Source organism: Gouania willdenowi, chromosome 10 (genome assembly GCF_900634775.1).
Source record: "Gouania willdenowi chromosome 10, fGouWil2.1, whole genome shotgun sequence".
Classification (NCBI taxonomy): domain Eukaryota; kingdom Metazoa; phylum Chordata; class Actinopteri; order Blenniiformes; family Gobiesocidae; genus Gouania; species Gouania willdenowi.
In genome coordinates this window covers 10,384,013-10,407,180 of record NC_041053.1, presented here as the reverse complement: position 1 = coordinate 10,407,180, position 23,168 = coordinate 10,384,013, and the positions used below count along the sequence as shown (strand labels likewise).

At 38.3% G+C, this 23,168-nt stretch overlaps 1 protein-coding gene across 3 annotated transcripts in view; it reads left to right on the top strand.

Annotated features, from left to right (window-relative positions):
* Nucleotides 1-23,168, top strand: part of mid2 (midline 2) — a 334,562-nt gene that overhangs the window by 237,177 nt on the left and 74,217 nt on the right. For all 3 annotated transcript variants that reach the window (XM_028459469.1, XM_028459470.1, XM_028459468.1), the window contains one exon: nucleotides 17,833-17,940. In XM_028459469.1, the coding sequence (XP_028315270.1) occupies nucleotides 17,833-17,940 (108 nt within the window). The remainder of the gene's footprint in view (nucleotides 1-17,832; nucleotides 17,941-23,168) is intronic.

Below are 23,168 nucleotides of genomic sequence, written 5' to 3'. Positions count from 1 at the left end.
GTGAATGAGAAAATAAAGTGTGTGTGTGAGGGAGAGAACAGCTGGATGCCTGAAGCTCGTGTGGAGTCCGGTACGTGTGTGTCTGCTGCATTGCAGAGCCAGGATCACTGTGCGCGGACCTCCATGGATGTCGCTTCGGACGCACATCTCCAGTGAGCTTCTGTGTCTTTCTCTCCATGTTTTGACCATTTGTGTCGCGCTGATGTCAGGCCAGGATCAGCTGATCAGATGCGTAATTTGCTTAGTGATGAACCAATGTTCAGATATGAGTGTGTGACACACAGCGCTGCTCAGACCTGCAGGATGATGGTCAGTATCATCTTCAAATGGTGCAGACTGATTAACAGACTGTGTTGCTGCATTAACTCAGATCAATAGGACAGTCTGCCTATTTTTCAAGGACTAATCAGAGCAAAGTTACAGAACCTAATGGTGCAGCCACATTAAATTAGGAGGAAAAAATATCATTAGGTTTTAACGTTGTTTTAAAAATAAAAATAAAAAAACAGTTTCATTTGTTTATTTATTTTTCTACATTATTAATTTTTGTGCAGCAGACAGAGAAGTTCATCTGTCTTTGCCTTAACTTCCTCAAATGTCATTGTGTGCTTCTGTGCACCTCACGTTTCCACATTGAACGAGCAAAACTCTCATTTAAATAGGGCGTTCTCCACCACTTCTGCACGCGTGCTAATCATTGCTGCAATCTTAGTGAATTCCTCGCAGCAGGTGAGGAAACTGCGTCACCAAAGGATTTAGGGAAGCAACTGGTTTAGCATACTTTATTTCAGATGTTAGTGAATCCGCCCCTCAGAGCAATCCCCATGTCTAAAGTCTAGTTTAAATATTTACAGCAAGAATAAGGCTGAAATCTTTTCAAGTGACTTCACACTGATGCACAGCGGTGGCAGGAGTGAGGAGATGAAGAGTGCTGGAGATGTAAAGACAATAGAGTAGAAAGAGATGTAAAGGTGTAGAAGATAGAAGAAGAAGCTGTTAGGGTGAGAGGGTGAATCAAGAAAAAGGTAAAAAGGACACAAATGTTTGCGTGACGACCAACGATCTCCTTTACCGAAACACACAGAAGCTCTGCACGGAAGTAAAAAAAAAAAAACTCAGCAATAATGCAAAACAATAGTAAAAGGCGGGGAAAGTGAGAGTTTTAGTTGAGTAAGAGATGTGTGTGCAAAATAATAAGTCTCTGAAGAGCTTTGAGCCTGACCTGGATTTCTTCCTGCTTGTTTACATCACACTGTATCAGCAGTGAAAGTTTGATCAGAGTGAATCAGCTTTCAGAGCCTCAGCGCACACAGCAACCATGCAGCCCTGTTTTCAGGGACTTTACTATGGGGAGTTTTCTCTTCTTCTGGCTATAAAATGATCCGACTCAATGACACGCTGAAAGCTTCTTTCTCAGAATGCTCCAAACTTCATTTTACTCAAAAAATTATTCGCGATGAATACAAAATATGAATCCAGAGATTCAGGAAAAAGACCGAAAAAAATCTTGCAGAGAGACAATGGCGGTAAACTGGTCCTATATATCTATTATGTTATTATTAGTGGGATCTTATCAGCAACCATCTTTTTTCTAGTTTTTGATTATTTGCGTTTTGAATAGAGCCGAGAAAATGGATGTGTTGATGAGGATTAATCCATCATTGTGATTAATCTGATTAAAACTTATTAACACAATAAACTCACCTACCTGCAGCGCACACTGCCTCAAAATCCCAGAAACCTCTCTGGCAACTAATTTTGAGCAGTTTTTCAAAGTAGACTCACGAAAGCTGCACCACATGCGCAAATGGGCCGTTGATCCTGTAGTAAGAGAAATGACCAACGCCATATGGGAGACCCTAAACAGCATGTTGGTCCTTTTGACTGCAAATTTCAGTAGGAAAAAACCTCAAGACGGAACAGAGTATAATGCACACAAAGTGTTATGCACACTCTCCAGGAAGGAATTTTTTTTTACCATAGCACTTTCATCTTAAAATATCACACAAACATGAAGCATACGTTGGGGATTAGCACTTGGCTACTCCGTTACCCACTTTTTGTTCTTTGTCATCAGTGGTTTTCACCTTGGAACTCTCCCATGGGTGCCATGTTTGCCCTGTGTCTTTCTTTTGGTTAAGTCATAACACTGACCTAAACTGAGGCCAGTGAAGTCTGCAGTTCTTTGGTTGTCGTCCTGGGATCATTTGTGACCTCTTGGATAAAGCCCAGTGACTGTACAAAATATAGATGAATTCATTTGGTGTTCTGTTGAAAATACAACTTATTTTATTGGCGCTCAAGTCATCTGACTTGGTTATTCTTCTGTTGCACAATTCTTTTTCACAATGAAAATGGAGAAGCGACACTGTGCCCTGCAGGTCATGTATGGGACTGCAGAAATATGGGGCCATTATTCTTGCAAAATGATTTGTGTATGCGTAATACAGTCCGTGTGTCTGTACCCTGATCTGTGTGTGTATTTCAATCCGTGTGTATAGAATTGCAATGTGTAAAACCATTTGTCTGTGCGTAATACAATTCGAGTGTCTGTACCTTTATCCGTGTGTGTGTTTCAATTTGTGTGTGTAGAATTAGGATTTGTAAACAAAGTTGTCTGTGTGTAATCCATTCTGTATTAACATCCGTATGCGTGGGTCATCAAACCGAGACATTCTATTGGCTGTTTCTGTGCACGGGATGGGCTTCATACACATGCCCAGTGTTTTTTTCATTGATTCCCTCAATCGTTAGTTAGAGGGTGATTTGCTCCTTTCTTACTGCAGGGTGAGCCCAAACACCTCGCTCCAATTTGATGACGCGTTCCCACTTTGATGACGATTTTTTTTTTTTTGTCTGCATATGCTGTCAAAGGTCAACACTACAAGAAGTGCAATCTTTTTTAGACAGCAATGAATATTTTATTTTTTTTTGTTATTGCAATTAAATAAATTGCATTATTTTATTGCATAATTGTGACCATCACCAGCCCTCCCTAAGGAAGGGTAAGAAACACTTTATTAAAGGGAGAATAGAAAAAGAGAGGACAGTGTTTTGATGACGAATTTGACGTGGCACTGAGCTGGAGAAGCCGCGCCTCCAGGAAGCTCTCTGCCATGATTGACATGTAAACAGACACGCCCACGAAGGTGAGCATTTCAGTGTCCTTTGCGCAATGCTATGAATGTATTTTGTACAGTCTATGTATGCACCAGCAGATGCCCCGCCCCCACTCTCTGTCTCATGTTTTCAAAGCAGCATGAGCTCTGCTACAGAGTGGGTGGGAGGAGGGCGGGCCGTCCTCTGGCCCTACATCACCGTGTGGGGAGGAGGAAGTCAATGTCCCGTCTATAGACACGCCCACTCATGAATATGCATAAGTAGTCAGCAAATCAGCCTGTTTGTGTAGAGTTGCTCAGAAAGTGACTTTTCAGAGGCTAAAACTCTGGAAAACAGGCAAGTTTGGGAAAATAAACCTCAAATACTGTGTTTTTGGGGTTCTTAGAACAAATGGTGAAAAATAGCATGATATGGGACCTTTAAAGAAACAGGTTTGTAATCAGAGAGTCACTGGTTTTGAATCCAACCTGGTCCATCACTGTGGAATGTTGAGCAAGTCCTTCAACCCTAACTGCTTGTGTTGTACATCGCTTTGGATAAAATTGTCTGCCAAATGAAATTGCGGTCTGCTCTGCTCTCGGACAATGTAAACAAGTAGTTTGTCTAAGTAGCTGCTAAAAAAGGAGTACCAGGACCACATTCATGTGGATAATTTTTTGTTGTTTCATAAACAAATACATACAGTATATACATTTGCTTTTTCTCAAGTTTGTTTGCTCATGCAAAACAAAACACGGTGATTAAAATGATTCCACAGCAACCCAGTGATTAATCTAATGAAAAATATAAGTCTTTGACAGCACTGTTTTTGACACAAATGGAGATTGAGCTCATTGCTTTTTAAAGTTTGATGGTAAACTCAATTTTGACTGTCAAACTTTTACACTCCTTCAAACCGACATCTCAGAGGATGCTTGTGCTGATTCTTTTGTTATTGCTGTGAAAGTTTTGAGCCTATTTCCATAATATTCCCAAGAAATCTACACTTTCAAACTTACATAATGTCTCCTTTTTAAGGCTGACGCTCTGGAGACTCACAACTCTGCCAGTGAAATGCCTGATGTATCCTGGAAGTTTGGCTATTGAACCAACTTCTTATTCTGACCCATTTTGTTGCGCACTTGTGTTCGTCTTCACTCGGGTCGTTGCTCAGCTGCTTTTTGTTGAGTTTGCTTCAGATTGTGTTGTAACCATTCATGTAAGCGGCTGAAACGGGCAAATGTGGAGCAATCATTATTTGAAGAAACAGCCTATGTTTTCAACAGCCAATGATTTTCTTTGGCTTAAGATATGTTTGTATTAGCTTAATGAAAAAAGAAGAGATTTTTTTTTTCCTGATCAAATTGTGTGTACACTAAGGCTTATCCATCTGTGTGTAGAATATGAATCAGCCACGTGAGGATGGCTGTGATGCCACATAATCCGTCCTGTTGGGGCTCCTTTCACCTCTCTTCACCTTTCTACTGGAGTATCAGGAGATCGAACTGTCTGCAGCGGTTGTTTACAGAGCCAGAACATCCAATGCTCCACTTCAGGTTGAATGTGCTTCATCTGATTTGAAGATAGAAGCAAAAACTTTTTTTGAAAGTGGTAATTTATAGTAATTATTGCTCACTGTTTACTTTAAAATGTGTTTTAGATCTGTTGATCATGATGCTTGCCAGGGTTGGGGTGAATCATAATTGTAATCGCGTAATAGTTAATTAATTACAATTATGGCGAATTAAAAAAAATATTTTGGTTAACATTAAAGTACAGCTGAAAAAAAAAAAGATAGGTAAAATGCAGAGAACCAACTTTCACTTTACCTTTGCATGTGTATGACAATAAAACGTTTAATTTTGATCATACAAATTAAAATAGAAATAACTTTTCTTAAGGTGCTGAATCAGTTTGGTGACATTCAGACTAAATTAGACCATTAGTAGTTTCACCTAAAAGTCCAAAATTCAGTAAATCCTCCACATTCTTTTGAAAACACACACACTAAGAACTCTCAGTCATGGTTTTGGGTTGGTAATGGATAGTGCTGTATAAGAACAGGCACCAGTTTCTATAAAGTATTAAAGACATAATTTATTAGTGTTCTAATATGGGTGCTATATCAAAACAGCATATTCAAGCTCACGCTTTGTCAGCTTATATAGCCAGCCCTCAAATTTATTGCCAGAAAAGTGTTTCCAATTATCATCTTTTTGACATAACATTCATGATTTACGCCTCAGTGTCGCCTTGTCTTTTCCTCTAATGCTCACATAAAACCATTCTTGCCTTGTTTTAGAGCCAGGTGCCATTCGGGGGTCGTAAATTACTGGGAATGATCCCAGAGTCTGTGGACAGCTTCTGAGATGAAATGATCACACTGGATGCTGGAATCGGGTTGAATCCACCATTATTTAATATATTCATTCAACCCCATTGTTCCTGTTGAGGGTCGCGTGGGTCTGCTGGTGCGTATCTGCAGCCCACAAAGGGTGTTAGGGAGTTGGTACACCAAGGACAGAATGCCAGTCCACCACAGTGAATCCCCCATATCTAAGAAACACGAATCTAAGACCATGCGTGAGTTACGAGGTCAGTGGAGACCAGACACAGCCAGTGGAGAGGGCAGATGTTTGAAATTAATCATGACGTGAGGGTTAGATTTAGTGGTGACACGTTTGAAAGCTGGAATAACTGCAAACTCAACTTTTTCTGCTCCTCATTCAGTGTAAGTTTAAGCTCCACACAGGTTTTGTCACCACAATGAAAAGACACACTGGTTTTTGCATAATTCTGTCACAACCTCTTCTCCATTTTACAACGACGAATTAGGGCGACATTAAAATTAAAATAAATCCGAGAACTACGAGATTCACAAGTCATACGAGTCATAAAATTTCAAGAATAAAGTCATAACTTTATTAAAGTCGTAATATTTCGAGATTGAAGTCGTAATATTTTGAGAATAAAAGTCAATATTTTATGAGAATGAAGCTGTATCTTTAAAAACTTATATTGGTACAGCGCTCACTATTCCCCATTGAAGTGGATGCAGTTTAACATGGATAGCCCTTAAATCAGGGGTGTCAAACTCATTTTAGCTCAGGGGCCAAACATGGAGCATTTTGATCTCAATAGGGCCACAGATTTAGTTATTTAAACATTATTTCACTCTATAGTTTGCACTTCTACATGTACATAAAATACAAAATATGTAAGAATTTGACAATATCCAAGGTATAAGTGACAGATGTTAGTCCCAACAGAATCATTTTTTGACCAATTTCTATTTAAATAAGGGAAATAGTATGTAATATTTTGAGGAAAATTGAAGGATTTTGTAAGAATTTTTACATTAATTTTGTTGATTTTCATTTACACAATGATTTATGTTTATGTTCATGTTTACTTTCTCCTGCGGGCTGAATTTGATGCTCCAAAGGGCCGGATTTGGCACCCGGGCCATGAGTTTGAGGCTCTTTGCTCCAAATCAGTCTGGTCCTTTCATGGGAACAAACGCAAACATCTGCAAAGTGACTTTCAACTCCTTAAACTGATAACAGGGTGGTAACGATGGGCCAAAGGGGTCTGTATTTCACAATGTGTGAAACCTTAAGAGAAGTATAATCTCACTAAATGCAGACAAGATCCTGTTCGTATTTTAATTATAATCTCATAAAATTACGACATATTCATGAGTAGGTGTTTCTGTAGACGCGGACTCCACACAACAGTTAATCACTAGCAATTTTTTTTTCTATGCACACACTTGTTATTGTTTTCAGCCAAAAAACTGCACATTACAGTAAAAAACACACTGTTTCATGACATGTTTTCACTGCACCTTGATAGTGATGTGCCCGGGATTACACCATATATCATTCACAAACACAGCCAGACCCCCTTCTTTCCGCTTACCGCTCTCCGTTGTCCTGTCAGTGCGTAAAAGTTGGAAGCCGTCCAATTCCACAACCTAGTCCGGTGTTAGCGCTGTGAGCCACGACATCTAACATCAGCAGATTTGCCTCCTGGAAGTTCTTCTCATGCTGGGTTTGCGCTGCTAGCTCATCCATCTTATTGGAGATGGATCTAACATTCCCCTTGATGACAGACGGGATGACAGGCTGATATCTTCTCCTCCTTACTCGGCCCTTTGCACCCACGCGACATCCCCGTTGTTTCCTCCTCAGTTCATGAGAGATGTCGGATCTCGCTGCATAGGCTGGTGTAGCATTAGCACGGAGTGCTAACAGCTGATGTGTGTAAACAATGGGGCTGTGGCTCCAATCAGTGACTCCCAACACTGTAGTAGTGCAGTATGGGCATCCAGTAGTGCAGTTTTCATTTACATATATGACAATAAAGTACAATATATATTATATATTAGACCGCAGTGTTTGTTTTAGCTGTAAGAAGGTTTGAGAGGGAGGAGCTCACATTCATATAGGGTAGGGTAGGAGCCGTGTAATATGTTCATAGTAGGAGAGAGGATTGTCAGGAGGAGGAGTTTCCGGTCAGTGATGTAAACAACCGGGGAAAAATCCAACTCACCCGTTTGGAGCTGACTTTTTACAAAATGTGGAATAACAAGGGAGGGAGGAAACAGAACTTTTTCAACTTTGGCCCTCTGAATGAGGCCAAAGGGATGTATATCACTGTAGCAAAACTATTATAAAGTAATTTTTTTAATCATAGCTCCCCTTTAATGTAGCCCTAATACGCCATATAGTAATTTACCTAGTGCTGTCAGATTTAAAAAAATGTGTGATTAATTAATTATGACCTATAATGAATTAATCTAATCTCTTTTTTAATTGCACCTAAATTGCTGAGAAACTCCCTCAATTTGAGGTATTTTCAATTAAATTACATTATTGTGGCAGATCAAAACATTGATATGTAACAAAGTGGTTTTATAAAGTCATTTGTTGTTTGTGTTGAACAGACTAGAACAGATGCAGGCGTAGACATTTACATTCTGCTGTATTTGAGACTAGTCCCAAAGGCTACGTGTCATATTGATGTGTACTTTTGTCAAGCTCTATTAGAAAATACAAATAAAATAAAGCGTCATATGTAGTGATATAAGTTAGCACATCTTAAACAGTAAGAACACTTTTTTGACACCAAACTTGTTGCTTTTTCTCTCCTTCAGATAATAATATTTATCCAGTGTGTTTGTTCATTTGTCAGTTACGGCATGCTTGCAGCATGTAGCAGTTAGCACTGTCCGCGCTAGCTGTCCGTGCTAGCTGCTACATTCAGGTGGTCGCGGAGGCTGCAAAAGCACCGGTGATAAGGCAAACTCTAAGGCAAAAAAAGTGATTTTATTTTATTTTGCGCCTTATTTTTTTCTTTAATTAATCGCAATTAATGCGTTAAAGTGACAGCTTCCAAGATCTAAATATCCCCCAAAAAATTCCATTGAATCAGTCAGCAGATGAAGTCCATCGCGTCCCTGCTTTAGCCCAGTGCAGTCAATCTGAATTGGCTCCTTGGAGACCTTCTCACATTTTTATATATTTTGCTTTCACTGCAGGTTTTTACTGCAGGAGAGAAATAAGAGGCAGGTCTAAAGGTCAGTAGCTTATAAACTTTTGTTCACTGCTATATCCAATTGAAGTGGTCAATATCTATCAAAAGTCCACCCATGAACAGAACGCTGAGCAAAGGTTCATGGCATAATAGAGGCATGTGAGGAGACAGTCGTCCCATGTGATGCGACCCAACAGAAGAGCTACTGCAGCTCAAACTGATGGGACTTCTCATTTAGTCCTGAGAAGTGTGTTGAAGCTGCATTCAGGGTTACAAAGCGGGAGCCTATACAACATCAGGCAGGTGGCCGTAATAATATGGTTATTCTATGGACATGTGACTAATTGTAGTGACGTTAACAGTGTTTGGTAGGATTTAACTTACTGGTGTTTGCACAGATGAGGACATTCCCAAGACCGAAGGAACACTGAATGCACAATCAAAAGTAGTGTTTGCTCTGAGTAACAGCAATGTGATATGAGTGGCAAAACATCTTTATGGCAGATTTAAATCATCCAATTATATTTTAGTTCAATTGGTGGTGTGACTTATCCTGTTAACTCAATTTATTCATGGCTGACACATTTTGAGCAAGGAGACCATTAGCCTACCTATAGCTGCTGGAAATGATATATGATGTATATATACAGTATATATACAGTATATGTATATATACATATATATAACACAGATAAAGACACAAAACAAATTGGGTGACTGACATTAAATGGGACATATTATGAAAAGTCAACTTTAGCAGTTTTTTTGATCACATCAGAATCAGAATCAGAATCAGAAGAGCTTTATTGACCAGGTACAGTTTAGAACAATACGAGGAATTTGACTAGGTAGTTGCAGTGAAAGGAGACACATCAACACACCGGAGCAGCCATTTGCGGCGCCCACATATTTAGGTGAAAAAAGGGATCAATAACAGGAGGAGAGGAGGGGTGAGGGGAAAAAAACTGCCAGTTTGAAACTGATTTCCCTAAACAGAGAAAGCAGTGTGAAACCAGGAAAAAAACCGCCTCTGCAAACATAAATGTAAGCATGACACAGTCAAACAACTCGAGACAAGGCATGTAGGAAGGGTTGGGTGGGAGGTTGGCTGGGGGAGGGGGTCAGGTGGGAAGAACAACAGGAGTCCAGCCGTTTGGGGACATGGGCGTGCTGCCAGTCGGCGCTGCAACCACGCCTCCATGCAGCTGCACATATGAGGTAACTTGTGTCCACCAGCACACAAAATATGAAATAAAACCATTCAGTCGTTTGTTTGTGGTTTGTGTAAGTTTTATAACACAGAAAATTGCTCTGTTTCAAATTTTCTACATTTGTGACATCACAAGTATAATCAGGAATCAGTGTTGCCAGATCAGATTGACATTTTCCAGCCCAATCACATCTTAGAACCCACCCATTCTAATAAAAACAGCTCAAACACGAACCACAAATCTGACAACACTGTGTTTGTGACATAATGCGACGCAGCGGTTCGGACAAAACAGTGGACTATCTCCTTGAATGGTCTATTCCTGTAATATCTACATGAGATGATAATAATAAGTGTTTGAAGCAGCTGAAACAGCTACTTTAGCTGTTGAAGCTGCTGTTGCTGCACAACGCGCACACTTCATGAAACAGCGTTTTTAGCCGGTTAAATATCCAAGTGTTTTACTTTAAGGTGCAGTTTTTTGGCTGAAAACAATAACAAGAGTGTGAACAGCAAAAGAAAGTTGCTTGTGATCAACTGTTGTGTGGAGTCCACTCAAACAGCCCAGTTTTAGAATGGGTCAGAAAGTGACTTTTCAGAGGCTAGAACTCCAGAAAACAGGCGAATTTGGGAAAATAAATGTCAAATACTATGTTGTTGGGGTTCTTAGAACAAATGGGGATTGGTGACAAATAGCATATGTCCCCTTTAATGCTGTTTTCATACATCTTTTATATGACATAAATACCGGTAATTAAAAAGGAGCAGTCAGAATAATCCATGTCAGTACAACTTATATCTACCTTTTAATTGTATCCTACTTTATTTTTAACATACATTTAATTATGGGTTTTTTATTTATTAGTATTTATTTTGTTTTCTGAAAAAAATTATTAATATTTCTAAAAAAAAAAACTGAATTTAAAAAATAATAATGTGGAAAACAGAATTTGGGAAAAAAATAAAACAGATTTTATAGGACTTTATTTAAATATGTAAAAACACCAGAAATGTTTTGGACTGCTTTACATTCAATGTCAGCTGGGACATGCTCCAGTATCCACTATCCACAGTATACGACTAAGCAGGTACAGACAAAAAGAGGTTGGAGTGATAAAAATTTTTTCAAACCGTTATGAAACATCCTGATTGATCTGTACCGTGCACTAATTGAGCCTATCAGTGTTTGCTCTGCTTCATGTTTGTAAGAATGAAATTATTTTCTGTTGATGTGACATAAAACTATTAAAAATTGTTTCAGAAATGATATATGAACTGTTTTATCTGTGTGAATGCTCTTCAGTGCTGCAAACTAATAAGTTTCAAGTATTATTATAAACTTTGTTACATTATTTCTTATCTTATCGGTTCATCAGATTGATGTGTTTGGATTATAAATTTAAATTTAGAACGACTTGCATTATGCATAGTTGAATTGTTGGCGTGCCCTCAATACACTTGCTTCCCTGTTAAACACACAGCCTGAAAACAAAACTACCAAGCAAGTAGTCTTGTTTTCAGGCTGTGTTTAACAGGGAAGGTTCTCCTCACAGTGAATTCTCTGATGGACTGTTCAGGGTTGCCAGATCAGAGGCAGAAGTGCTACTCTGCAGAAAAACACCTTTCAGAAATCAACTTGTCAGTCACTTCCAGCGCCGTTGTCACAGCACAGTAGTTTATGGCTTTTTGTGGACTTTAGGAGCTTCTTGATGCCTCTCCTGTGAAATGTTGGAGAAGAACAAAATCAATTTGATCTATTGGCTTCTTTCTGTCTGGGCTTAAATCTGTCATTTTTCTCAGTCTGAATGAGTTTACAAATTCACAATAACCATTTTCCCATTGAGATCAGATCAAAAGTTGGGCTTCACAATAAGGATGGGTGATTTTAAAAATTATCACAAAATGTTTGATATTTATCATGGTAACGATAACAGTTACGATAAATAAAAACAATGAATAAATAAATTAGATTTATTACAAACACAAATTAATTTGAATACATCATCACTAGAATCTGCTTCAATAATAGCATTTACACAACAAAAAAAAACGCTACAATAGCAGTTGACTCAAAGAGCTCATGGGATGATATTTTATGGCATATATATGTGCATATTGGTCACTCTATAACTTTGGGTGGATCTGGTGGAGGAACTTAGACTGGTTCACTTTGTTGGGTGGGTGTTCTGGTAGCAGTCTATGATGTGTCGCTGCTCTGCAGCTTCAGGTAGGCTGTGACGAGCAGTGCTGTATGCGTGTGTATGTGTGAGGGGTGGCAGCGCACACTGTGGAGCTCCCGTGAGCAGTGCTACAGAGAAAAATAAGTTGTTGACAAAAAACTGGAACAAGGTTTTTTGGGGAATTCTTGGCTATTTCGAGGGTCAAATGGCCCGTGTGTTGTGGACGGTTTTGGATGAAATGAGACGGTCAAGTTTTAGGGTTGCTGGTCAGATGCGGACACATGGTCAATGGGTTTTGGAATCAGACTTGTCTCGGATTCAATGGTTTCAGTGTGTGTGTCCAATGAATGTGTCCTTTGTTCTGTGCTCTCAAGGTTTTGTATGTTACTGATAGTGGTAGTCATAACAATGACAGAGCCTCTGAGAAGAGACCTTGGTAAATGCTATCAGTACGATGGTATCTAGCCTGCTTCGGGCAGTTTGACCAGAAATGATCAGGAGAGATTCTGCAATCACATATCATTGTGGCCCTCGCTAATATCCGACACTGCGCGCACTTACATACGTCAACAATGGGAATTTATTGTTGACGATATTTCATAAAGGATAACATATTGTACATTCTTACTTCACAACAATTGGTTTTCATTAGTTTGGTCAGGTTGCAATGCCAACACCTCTATTTCAAAAGTAATGAAGCTAAACATACCGCAGAAAGATGAAACCATTGCAAAACATCTCAGACGTTAGAGACGAAACTTGTGTTTTCCACTGGTTAAACAGCCTCATTGAAATGATCCTTGGATTGCAAGTGAGATAAATGTCCCTCCATCAAGAAAATAATTATGACTGCATTACCTGCAGGTTGGCTTTGTGCCCTTTTCTCAAACCCTGCTATGAGTGTTTGAGCAGCTCTGTTTAGCCGTGGGTGTATTTAGCATTCGGCAGACCTGTCTGCACAGGTTTATGGCTCTAAGTCAGCAAACACGTTTATTGTTGCTGCAACACCTTCCCACACAAGGGTAAAGTTGAGCAGTAATTTATTTTTGACTTGAAGTGGTAAATTAAGGATGAGCGACTTTGAACCTGGAATAACCACAGGCTTAATTAGAGTGAGTGTGAATCATGACTGTCTTTGCTTTGGTAGTTCATCGAGCTAATCCCATTAATTTATTTTCCTCTCTGAATGTTAGGAAGAAGAAAGGATTTTTTGTGTCCAGTTTTATAAGCTACTATAGACTTTTCCTCTAGAAGAGAAAACAGCATATTTTTTTCCTGAGTAGAGAAATCTGATTTTTATTCCTCACGGAGCCATCCAATTTTCACTACATGCACTGCTTTCACCATTTTGAAATAGTCTCTTTATTAGTCATTTACTTGATGATTTCATCTGTGATGCAATGTAATGATTTGTTTTGCTTTCTTTGGCTCAACTACTTCTGCAGCATTAACCCAGGTGCACATATTTCCACAGACATTAATTTCTGCTGTGCAGGAAGCATATTCATGTCCTAAAGTAAATGTTATGATCAGTATGTGACACTCATCTTAAATTCTAAAAATGCTACTCCTCATATTTTTCATGAGATAAAATCATAGTGTAGGTCTTATTATTATTATTATTATTAGTAGTAGTAGTAGTAGTAGTAGTAGTAGTAGGTTTTGTAGGAGGGACATGGGCCATTTAGCCAAAGGCTAATTTGCAGACCAGAGGGGTATTCCATAAAGGAGGGTTAACAAACTCTGAGTCTATCCATAAACTCTGAGTCAACATACCCCACGATGGGAAACTCTGGGTATCTGATTCCATTACAGCTGGTATGAAGTGGGTTAATCAACCCTGAGTATGTAAACCTTGGGTTACTTACGTGCATGCGCGCGATAAAAAGCCATCATCAATGGATCATAGATTATATGAGCTGCCATGGCAACCACCTGGAAGAGAGTGATTTATTCACCCTGATGGGTGGAATAAGCTGGCGTTTGAGGAATATGAGCCTGTTCTAAAGGTGCATTCACACTGAAAGACTATAGTGGCTTAAATCACTTGTGATTAGTCTGGCTTTTTGGTCGCTTCATCACTTTATCGCTTCAGTGACGTGACGGACGGGGAATAATATGAATAAAATGTGTCTGAGGAAATGTGGCAGCAGCATAGGATGGCTATAAAGACAGTGACTGCCACTTGATATAGAATCAATTATATTGATTTTTAATGTAATATTGTCCCCAGCCATCTCAACGTCCTAAAAATATGTCATAAAACATAACATAAAACAGACAAAGGCAAACAGTGATTTATTTATATTTTAGCACATGCAAAATATTTTAAAAATATCCATCAAACATTTATAACATAACTATGCTGGTAGAGGCTAAGAAGACCTCATAAAGCCACCTCACCAATTCCAACTACAATCAAGCAATTTACATACAGTATACAAAGCAGCAGATTTGGGGATGGGCTAGTGCCCATACCTATGAATAAACATTAACAATTTCTATAATGTTAACAATGAAAATTTAGTATTTTCTAAACAGAGGACCAGATTAAGACAATCCAACATTCTTAGAAACATATTTTGAATTATCTAAACCTTGTTTTAATAAGTTTGAGGTATTGCTCCAAGTCATATTACATTATACAGTATAAGGTATGGGAAATTTAAACTATAATATAGAGTCATCATACAAGAGGGATTAACAAATGGACAGACTCTACCCAGAAAAACTATTGACTCAATTATTTTACTGAAAAATCAACAACAATATCAAGTCAATAGGATATAACAGGCACTCATCTAAAACACAGCTGTGGGCGTCACACATAGTTTTCTCAGCGTTTTTATTCTATGTTATCTAATGTTTATCGTCCCTTGGCTGCACACATGTCTTCTTTTGTTATGATACGTAAGACATTTGTGTTTTTCAGGGTAAAGCATGAGCTCATCAGAGATAAAGACAAAGCATAGATTTCAAAATTTTATATCTAACAGTAGGCTCAGAATGTACCCGCTTATGGGAAGTGTCTATCGGCAGCCTCGCACAGCAGCCGTCTCACTATGGTGGAAAGTAGGGGCTGCTGCCTCTGCCTCGGCTCTTCAGACTGAAGGACGAGGGATTTGTCGCTTGAAATCGCTTGAAAAGTTCAAATTTTTCAACTTTCAAATCACGCAAGTCATGTCGCTTGAGGGGAGATAACTTGAGGTTGCATCATTTACAGTGTTTTGAATGTCTAGTCTAGTATCTAGTCGTTTCAGCGGTCTCTTGCCTCTGAGCTGTCACGTACCGACAACCCATTCACATAAGTGCTCCTGGACATAGAATCATGTTTATGCATTAAATAAATTATATTTAATATTTAATCCTTGTTTCCTACAGTATATAAGTGCATTGCATTTTTTTTTAAATGATGGTATTGAAACTGATACCGTTGCTATTTTTATGACCCCGCGTTATACGCTATTACCGCCCAAGCCTATCTAACAGTATTCCTTTAATTACAAGATGTTTTACATTTAGAAATCAAATGATCAATTTATTGTTGTTAGTTAAAGATGACATTTACTGCTGAAATAAAGCAATACAAATTATAATAATTATAATAATGCATCAATTTTATATAGCGCTTTTTTGGACACTCAAAGTCGCTTCACAGAATTAAGGGATTATTCTTTCACTCCACACTTAGTGGTGGTAAGCTACTGTTGTAGCCACAGCTTCCCTGGGGCAGACTGACGGAAGCGAGGCTGCCAAAGTGCGCCATCGGCCCCTCCGACCACCACCAACACTCACTTACACGGTACATTCATACTAGGCAATGTGGGTAAAGTGCCTTGCCCAAGGACACAATGACCAATACCACTGGGGTGGCTGTCACCCCACTGTGGCACCTGGAATTCTCAGTGGTTTCCCATCCTCCTGCTTAGCTTCCGAGATCTAACTGGATCGGGCAATGACAGGCTGGTATGGCCACAATTATGTTCAGAATTAATTGATTGATTTATTATTATTATTATTATTATTATTATTATTATTATTATTATTATTATTATTATTTGATTTATTAGGTACAGTATATGTGTATGAGTTGTTTAAGGTGTATTAAGTTTAATATTTAAAACAAAATTATTCTTAATTGTTAGATTTTGTGCATTTTGGTCAAACTCTCTTTTTTAGAGTTAATCTGAGTGTCCCAGTTATTTATATCTGATTTGTCTCATCATTTACGTACATGATTGTGTTATTATTAAGTTGAAATCAGATGTTTTAAAACCATTTGTTCCAAAAAATAGGCAGTGAGAAAGTTGACCTGAACATATTTTATTATGGTTTAAATAGGAGCTATTTAATTATAGTATGTTAAAAAAAAAAAAGTAATTATGAATATAATCTATATATTTACAGACATGTGCATGATACATTGATAAATAAAGTTTGCACCAATGTTCGCTGGACTTAAGCAAATTGATACAAATGTCCCGGAGCATCCCCTGTCCTTAGACCCTCCTTTGACAAATTACCTAAAATCCCAGTTATGTCACTTGTCCGACCCGTCGATAACTTCCGAGAACTATTTTCTGTGTGCGTGCGGCTCCCGTCCGGTATAACTTGCGTTCAAAATAAAATGAAAATAAAGGTTTTGAAATGTAATCACCAAATAAGTCCAAAACTATGGATGCACATCATGGGGCCATGCGCAGACACTGGGGAGTCAGGGTGATATGTGCCCTACACACACACGCATACAGACAGACGTTCCTTGCTTTTATAGAGAGACTAGTACAGTGCCCGTTGGAAGTATGTATTCATATAGTGGGGGCTTAAGTAGCCCCCACTATATGACTCACAAATATACCCCTTTATAACACTACAGAGTATGTACACCTCTTTGTACATCCAACCTTCAGACACATACTCATTTGGCATTATACAAAAAAAATACAAAATGACTCCAGAATCACACACTACAATGGCAACAAAAAACAATATTTATACAAAAACTGCACAAAAAGACAACAGAAAGATACAAAAATACACATAATGACTCCTAAAAACATAGATCACAGAAAAATACACCAAACAAAAAAAACATATAAAAAAGTAAAATAAACACATTTATCATGCACATGTTCCATAGAATTAAACCAGGGAAATCGCACACACTATTTTACTTTGCACCCGCACATATACCCCTTTATAACACTACAGAGTACAGAGTATGTACACGTCTTTGTACATCCAACCTTCAAACACATCATTTGGCCATAATTGACAACTCTACTTAAACTCCCATTACAGTATATGAATACATACTTACGACGGGCACTGTACTCATTAATTTATTTTAACCAAAGATGATGACAGCTTATCAGGGTGCTGCACTTATTCCATGGTTAGAAGCGCGTTATAGGAAAAGGACTTACGCACACCGGAGAATGTGCTTAAAGCCAGATTTGAATGGGAACACCCACATTTTAGGGCTGCTCCACCCACAGTGCGTAACTGGGAGGAAGGCGCGCAGCGACTGACTTAAGTACAGGAGAGAATAGCACACAGCCAAAAACAGCACTGCTGCGCAGCTTTTTGGACTTATGCACATGGGAGAATAGAGCCCTATGTCTTTATCTGATCATGGGTAACACATTAACCATGACACAGTGTGTGTTGCTCTGTGTGCTTTTTTACAAGCTTTCAATATGAATGGGGTCTTTTTTTACAGATAAAAAATGCATGCTCATGAGTAAGAAAGTGAGCGTGCACAGTATTTCCAATCTAAATACATGGAACTGTTTGTCCTTCCAGGTGAACACAGCCATGCATGAAGCTAAGTTGGTGGAGGAGTGCGATGAGCTGGTGGAGATCATCCGCCAGAGGAAACAGGTTATCGCTGTAAAGATCAAAGAATCTAAGGTACGTTTTCCCCAGAAACACTTCACAATAAGGAAAACACTTCCTCACTGAGGGATTACTGATCTGAAAGCTGAGAAACTGTGAAGCTAAAACATTTACATGATGGTACTTTGGTTTATTTTTTATCCATCTTATTCAATAAGCATCACATTTTATTGTAGGTATTTTCTATAATGGTGTGTGAAAGGGTTGCCCTTTCACACACCATTATAGAAAATAAGCTGTTACTGAGCAGATAAGAAACAAGTTAATGGACAAAATCCTTTGAATATAATAATAGACAAACAACCAATTGTCCCATTGTTGTCATTACAGATTAGATTAGATTAGATCACATGTATCAAACTGAAGGCCTGGGGGCCAAATCAGGAACTTTAGAGCATCCAATTCGGCCCGCAGGAGAAAGTAAAAATGATAGAGAAAATGTGAATTATTGTATAAAAATCCAAATAATCCAGTTGTAGATATCTCCACAAAATTTTTAGGGGCTTGCATTTTTCCATTGTTTATATCACATGAATGCAGTCACTTTTAATTGTGGTAAAAATTCCTCTAAATGACACAAAAATCACGAACAAAATCAAGAATATTTTAAGTGAATTGAACTGATATTGACAACCAGGGCACATTAATGTTAAAGTAATTTTTTCCCCACCTAAAATCTACGGCCCACTTGAGGTCAAACTGGTCCATATTTGACCCCTTTGAAACGCCTGGATTAGATGCTTTGATGTCTGAGAAAAGCTGCCTGAGACGGATGGTCTCATTGATAATGAAGGTTGGGGGGTCCCGATCCAATATCGGTCTGAAAACGATATCGGTTTCAAATTTCCGAGTTTCCGATTTTTTATTCATTTTTTTACATTTTATTAAACCCTAAGTAAGTATGTATGATTCATGGTGATATCGGATCAATATTGTATCGGCCGATACACAAGGCTGCAATATCGGTATCATATCAGAAATGAAAAAGTTGTATCGGGACATCCCTAAAGGAAGAACCTCCATGTAAATTATATAACAAAACATTTACTGTATATACACATACAAATGCCTTCCTAATACCAGCGTGGCACCCAAAGGTGGTCTTTAAGTCCAGCTGTACTGAAAATTCATTAATCTACTGCATTACTTACAGACAGTCAGATCTATTCATAAAATGTTTTGGAATTTGAATAATTGCTCAATCAATGATTAGATGATTAGGGATGGGTACCTTTCACATTTCAACTGATACTCAATCCTCAATTTTCAGTGCTTTTGTGTGGTAATAAATGGTAAAAAATAAAATGTCAAAATGTTCCAATTTACAATATTTATTTCTCATAATAATAATAATAATAATAATAATAATAATAATAACCTTAATAAATATACCAAACTGACTGTTTGTATTTTAGCAACATTTGTTTCACAAATGTCTTCATCATGAAAACCCTGACTACAACTACGTATCTATAATGCACATATTAAAAAGCAGCTCTATGTAACAGGGTTCTATGTTGCGAGTATTTTACTTGCATTTGTGCACAGAGGTAAAAACCTATGTGCGAACGGCAAAAATGTACTTATTTATAGCTCGGCCAAAAGAACCGAGTTTTTGATCGGTGCTATTGCTAGTGCCAGATCTTAGTTGGTTCTAATCGCGTTTTTACTAAGAACCATGTGTGGGAGGAGCCTGTTTTGCCCGTGCAGTCGCGATTTGAAGGGGGAGTGTGATTAAAGAGCGGAGCACGGCGCTCACATATACTTTCTCTATTATTTTATTTTCAGCAGTGTGTGCACGTGTGCACAACACAGAACTGGGAAATATATATGCGCTCCTATTCAGATGTAGCTCTGAAGCCTGTGGTTGTACAGCAGCTACATTCACACCTGTCATGTTTCTGTGTGTAGCGTAGGGGTGGGCGTAGGGGTGTGCTCGGACTGCAGCACATTTTTGAAAGCGGAAGTATACTTTAGCTACTGCCGTCATGTGCGTACCCATTCCTATAGATAATTAACTGTAAACTCAAGTTGCGTTCATACCGAAAGCGACTTCAGCGACTCTGGTGACTAGATTACATTCAAAATCAATGTAAATGACGCAACACGACTCACGCAAGCTGCTCACATCGTGCAATTGAGTCTTAAAGAACTTTTCAAGCGACTTAAACTGACGCTGTGTCGCGACATCCAATCGGCAATCAGTTTTTCTCTACGTCACTTCCTCAAGAAAAACAAATTGATCGCAAAGTGCTTTAACAACATTAAATTCTTAAAAAATTAAAGCACACAGAAATACTAAGAACATCCCAACTATAACTGAAGAGATGATGTGTTGGACTGGGTGAACCAAATAACTAGAAACACTGGAGAAGTGTAATAAAATACCAGCATTTTGTTGTAAAAGAAATGAAAAGGTTAAAGTTAAAAAAATAAGAAGATACAGGACAACTTAGTTTGTGTTTAAAAAGGTGTGTTTTGCTTTTAAAAACATCAACTACGTTTCCTGTCGCCTTGAGGCCCCCAGGCAGCCTGCAGGAGTAAATTGAGGCCTGGGTGTAAATGTTTGTATTGACTCATTTCTTGTTGTTTTAGTGCACAAAGAATAGATCACAGTGGATAGTTAATAATGTGATCATTGTAAAAGTATCCTGGAGGTATTTGTACATCACGAAGATTAAAGAGAGTGAAAGTGTTCTTGAGAAGCCCTTTTTTTTTCTTTTTTGAGTTTTTTTTTTAGGTGACTTGGAAATATTTAGCAATGGATGATAAGAAGGCTGTAAAAGGTGGACAGAGAGAAATGGTTCTTAGTGATACCTTTTCTGCTTTTACTGTTAAATCATCTTAATCTTGTTTAAAATTTAAAAGTCCATCAATGAACATTCTCAGGACTTCTACAGAACTGGCTTTTACAATATTGCATTTTTTTCGATGCATATTAAACTGATGTCTTTCCAAACTTTTGCTTGGAATTTATTTGGAGATGTGATTTATTGTTCCTCCACCTTCAGCCTGGAGTAAAGATGGATTTGGCTCCAGTGCCTCAGGTCTGTGAACAGGTTAAACAGGGATAGAAGAAATATGACCTGAGAAGACATGCTGCTATGTTTTCATGTTTAGAGAGTGAAGTGAAGAAAACAAAAAGTCAAACACTTCCTTGAATTTTTTGTTTCCCCCGTAATGTAGAAATTAACGTTTGTCTCACAGAAAATGATCATAATTAACACTACATCAGAAAAACACTGGCTTTCAGTGTCTTGTAGAATTGATTTTATATGTATTTGAATTGTTTTAAAATCTGTAAATGGCCTTGCACCTCCATACATTACAAATCTCTCGTTTTATGTCCCTAACAGATCCCTCAGATCCTTGACTGCCTCTTTTTTAAATGTCCCACGTGTGACCCACACCTGCACTGGGGAGAGTGTTGTGTTTTTAAATTCATTAGGTTTTAAAATTGTTTAAAAAAAGAAATAAAAAATGTTCGTTTAGTTTGCTACATTATAAAATGTTTGTACAGCAGACAGAGAAGTCCATCTGCCTCTGTTTTAACTTCCTCAAATGTTATTGTGTGCTTCTGTGCGCCTCACGTCTCCACATTGAACGAGGAAAACGCTCATTTAAATAGGGCGGTCTCCACCACTTCTGCACGCGCACTAATCATTGCTGCAATCTTAGTGAAATTCTCGCAGCAGGTGAGGATACTGCGTCACCAAAGGATTTAGGGACGCACCTGGTTTACCACCCTTTATTTCAGATCTTAGTGAATTTGCCCCTGAGGGTGAAGCATGAGTTATACATTGATTTATACACTGCGTGTCTGCCTCAGCAACAAGTCTTACAGATGTCTGAACGGGTGATTTATTCCTGGCTTGCAGAAGAGAAAGGGACAAGAGCAGTTTTCTTTGTAGTTATCCAAAAAAATACTTAAAGTCCGTGTAAATGAAATTCTGCCATTTTCCTCTAAACACATTTAATAGGTCATAAATGTATTCCTTAAAACATGTACAAAGCCATTCAACCATTTATAATGTAATTGTGGAGTTAGGCTTCAAAAACTTTGTTTCAATTTCTGTGTTCAGGATTCAATGGGTGGGTCAGAAATCATAACTGAGCCATCATTAGCATAAACCTGACCCTGCTGCTGAAGCACACCAAGCTTCCTCGGCCTCCAGCGGGTGCAATTCGGCCCCTTGCCAAAAACAAACCACATATGCGGACTCGGGGGAATAAAACGGTTTTTACACCGCAATTTAGTTTTTCGCCTCTAGCAGGCGCAGTTTTGACTCAATACGGGAGAGATGAACATATTCGGACATGGGCAGAGCAGACCTTTCCCTTGATTGTTTGGCCCAATTTGATCACTTTTGGGCAGCGCCCTTCTCGTGCATGGGCGTGGCTCCAGCGCCTCTAACTGACACGCCCCTCAGTACTCCCCTTTATTACTTGGGTAAAAGTACAGAAACTTATTGTCAAAAACTACCACAATGTAAGTAAAGTCAAAATATTGAAAGTAATTAAAAATCTCCAACATAATTTTCATCATCAGAACACCAATGCACAATCAATGCACAATCTGTTACATGTTTTAATTAGGGCTGTCACTTTAACACGTTAATTGCGATTAATTAAGTACAGGAAAAAATAACGACGTTAATCTTTTTTTTTTTTTAGCACTCCAAACAGTGCGGAACCTTTCTCATTGCAAGAGTTCCTGGTGTACTACATAATACTAATGCACAGACTACAATAGAAGACGGGTGCCATCCTGCTCCGCCTTGTTTGCGTTCATTTTGGCTTTTAAAAAGACCTAATGCAAGAAAGAGTTTGCTTTGTAACCGGAGCTTTGCAGCCTTCACTACCACCTCAATACTAAACATGTAGCAGCTAGCACGGACAGCTAGCGTGGACACTCGGAAAGTGCTAACTGCTACATCCTGTGAGCACGTTGTGTCCAACAAATAAACAAACTCACTGGATAAATATTATTATCTGAAGGAGAGAAAAAGCAACAAGTTTGGTGTCAGAAAAGTGTTCTTACTATTTATGATGTGCTAACTTATATCACTACATATGACATTTGATTTCATTTGTAGTTTTTTATTATATTTCTAATATGGTATTGTGTAAATTGCTAGGCCTGCATCTGTTCAAGTCAACAATAAATTACTTTATAAAGCCACTTTGTTGTATATCAATCTTTTGATCTGCCACAATAATTTTATTTAAATGAAAATACCTCA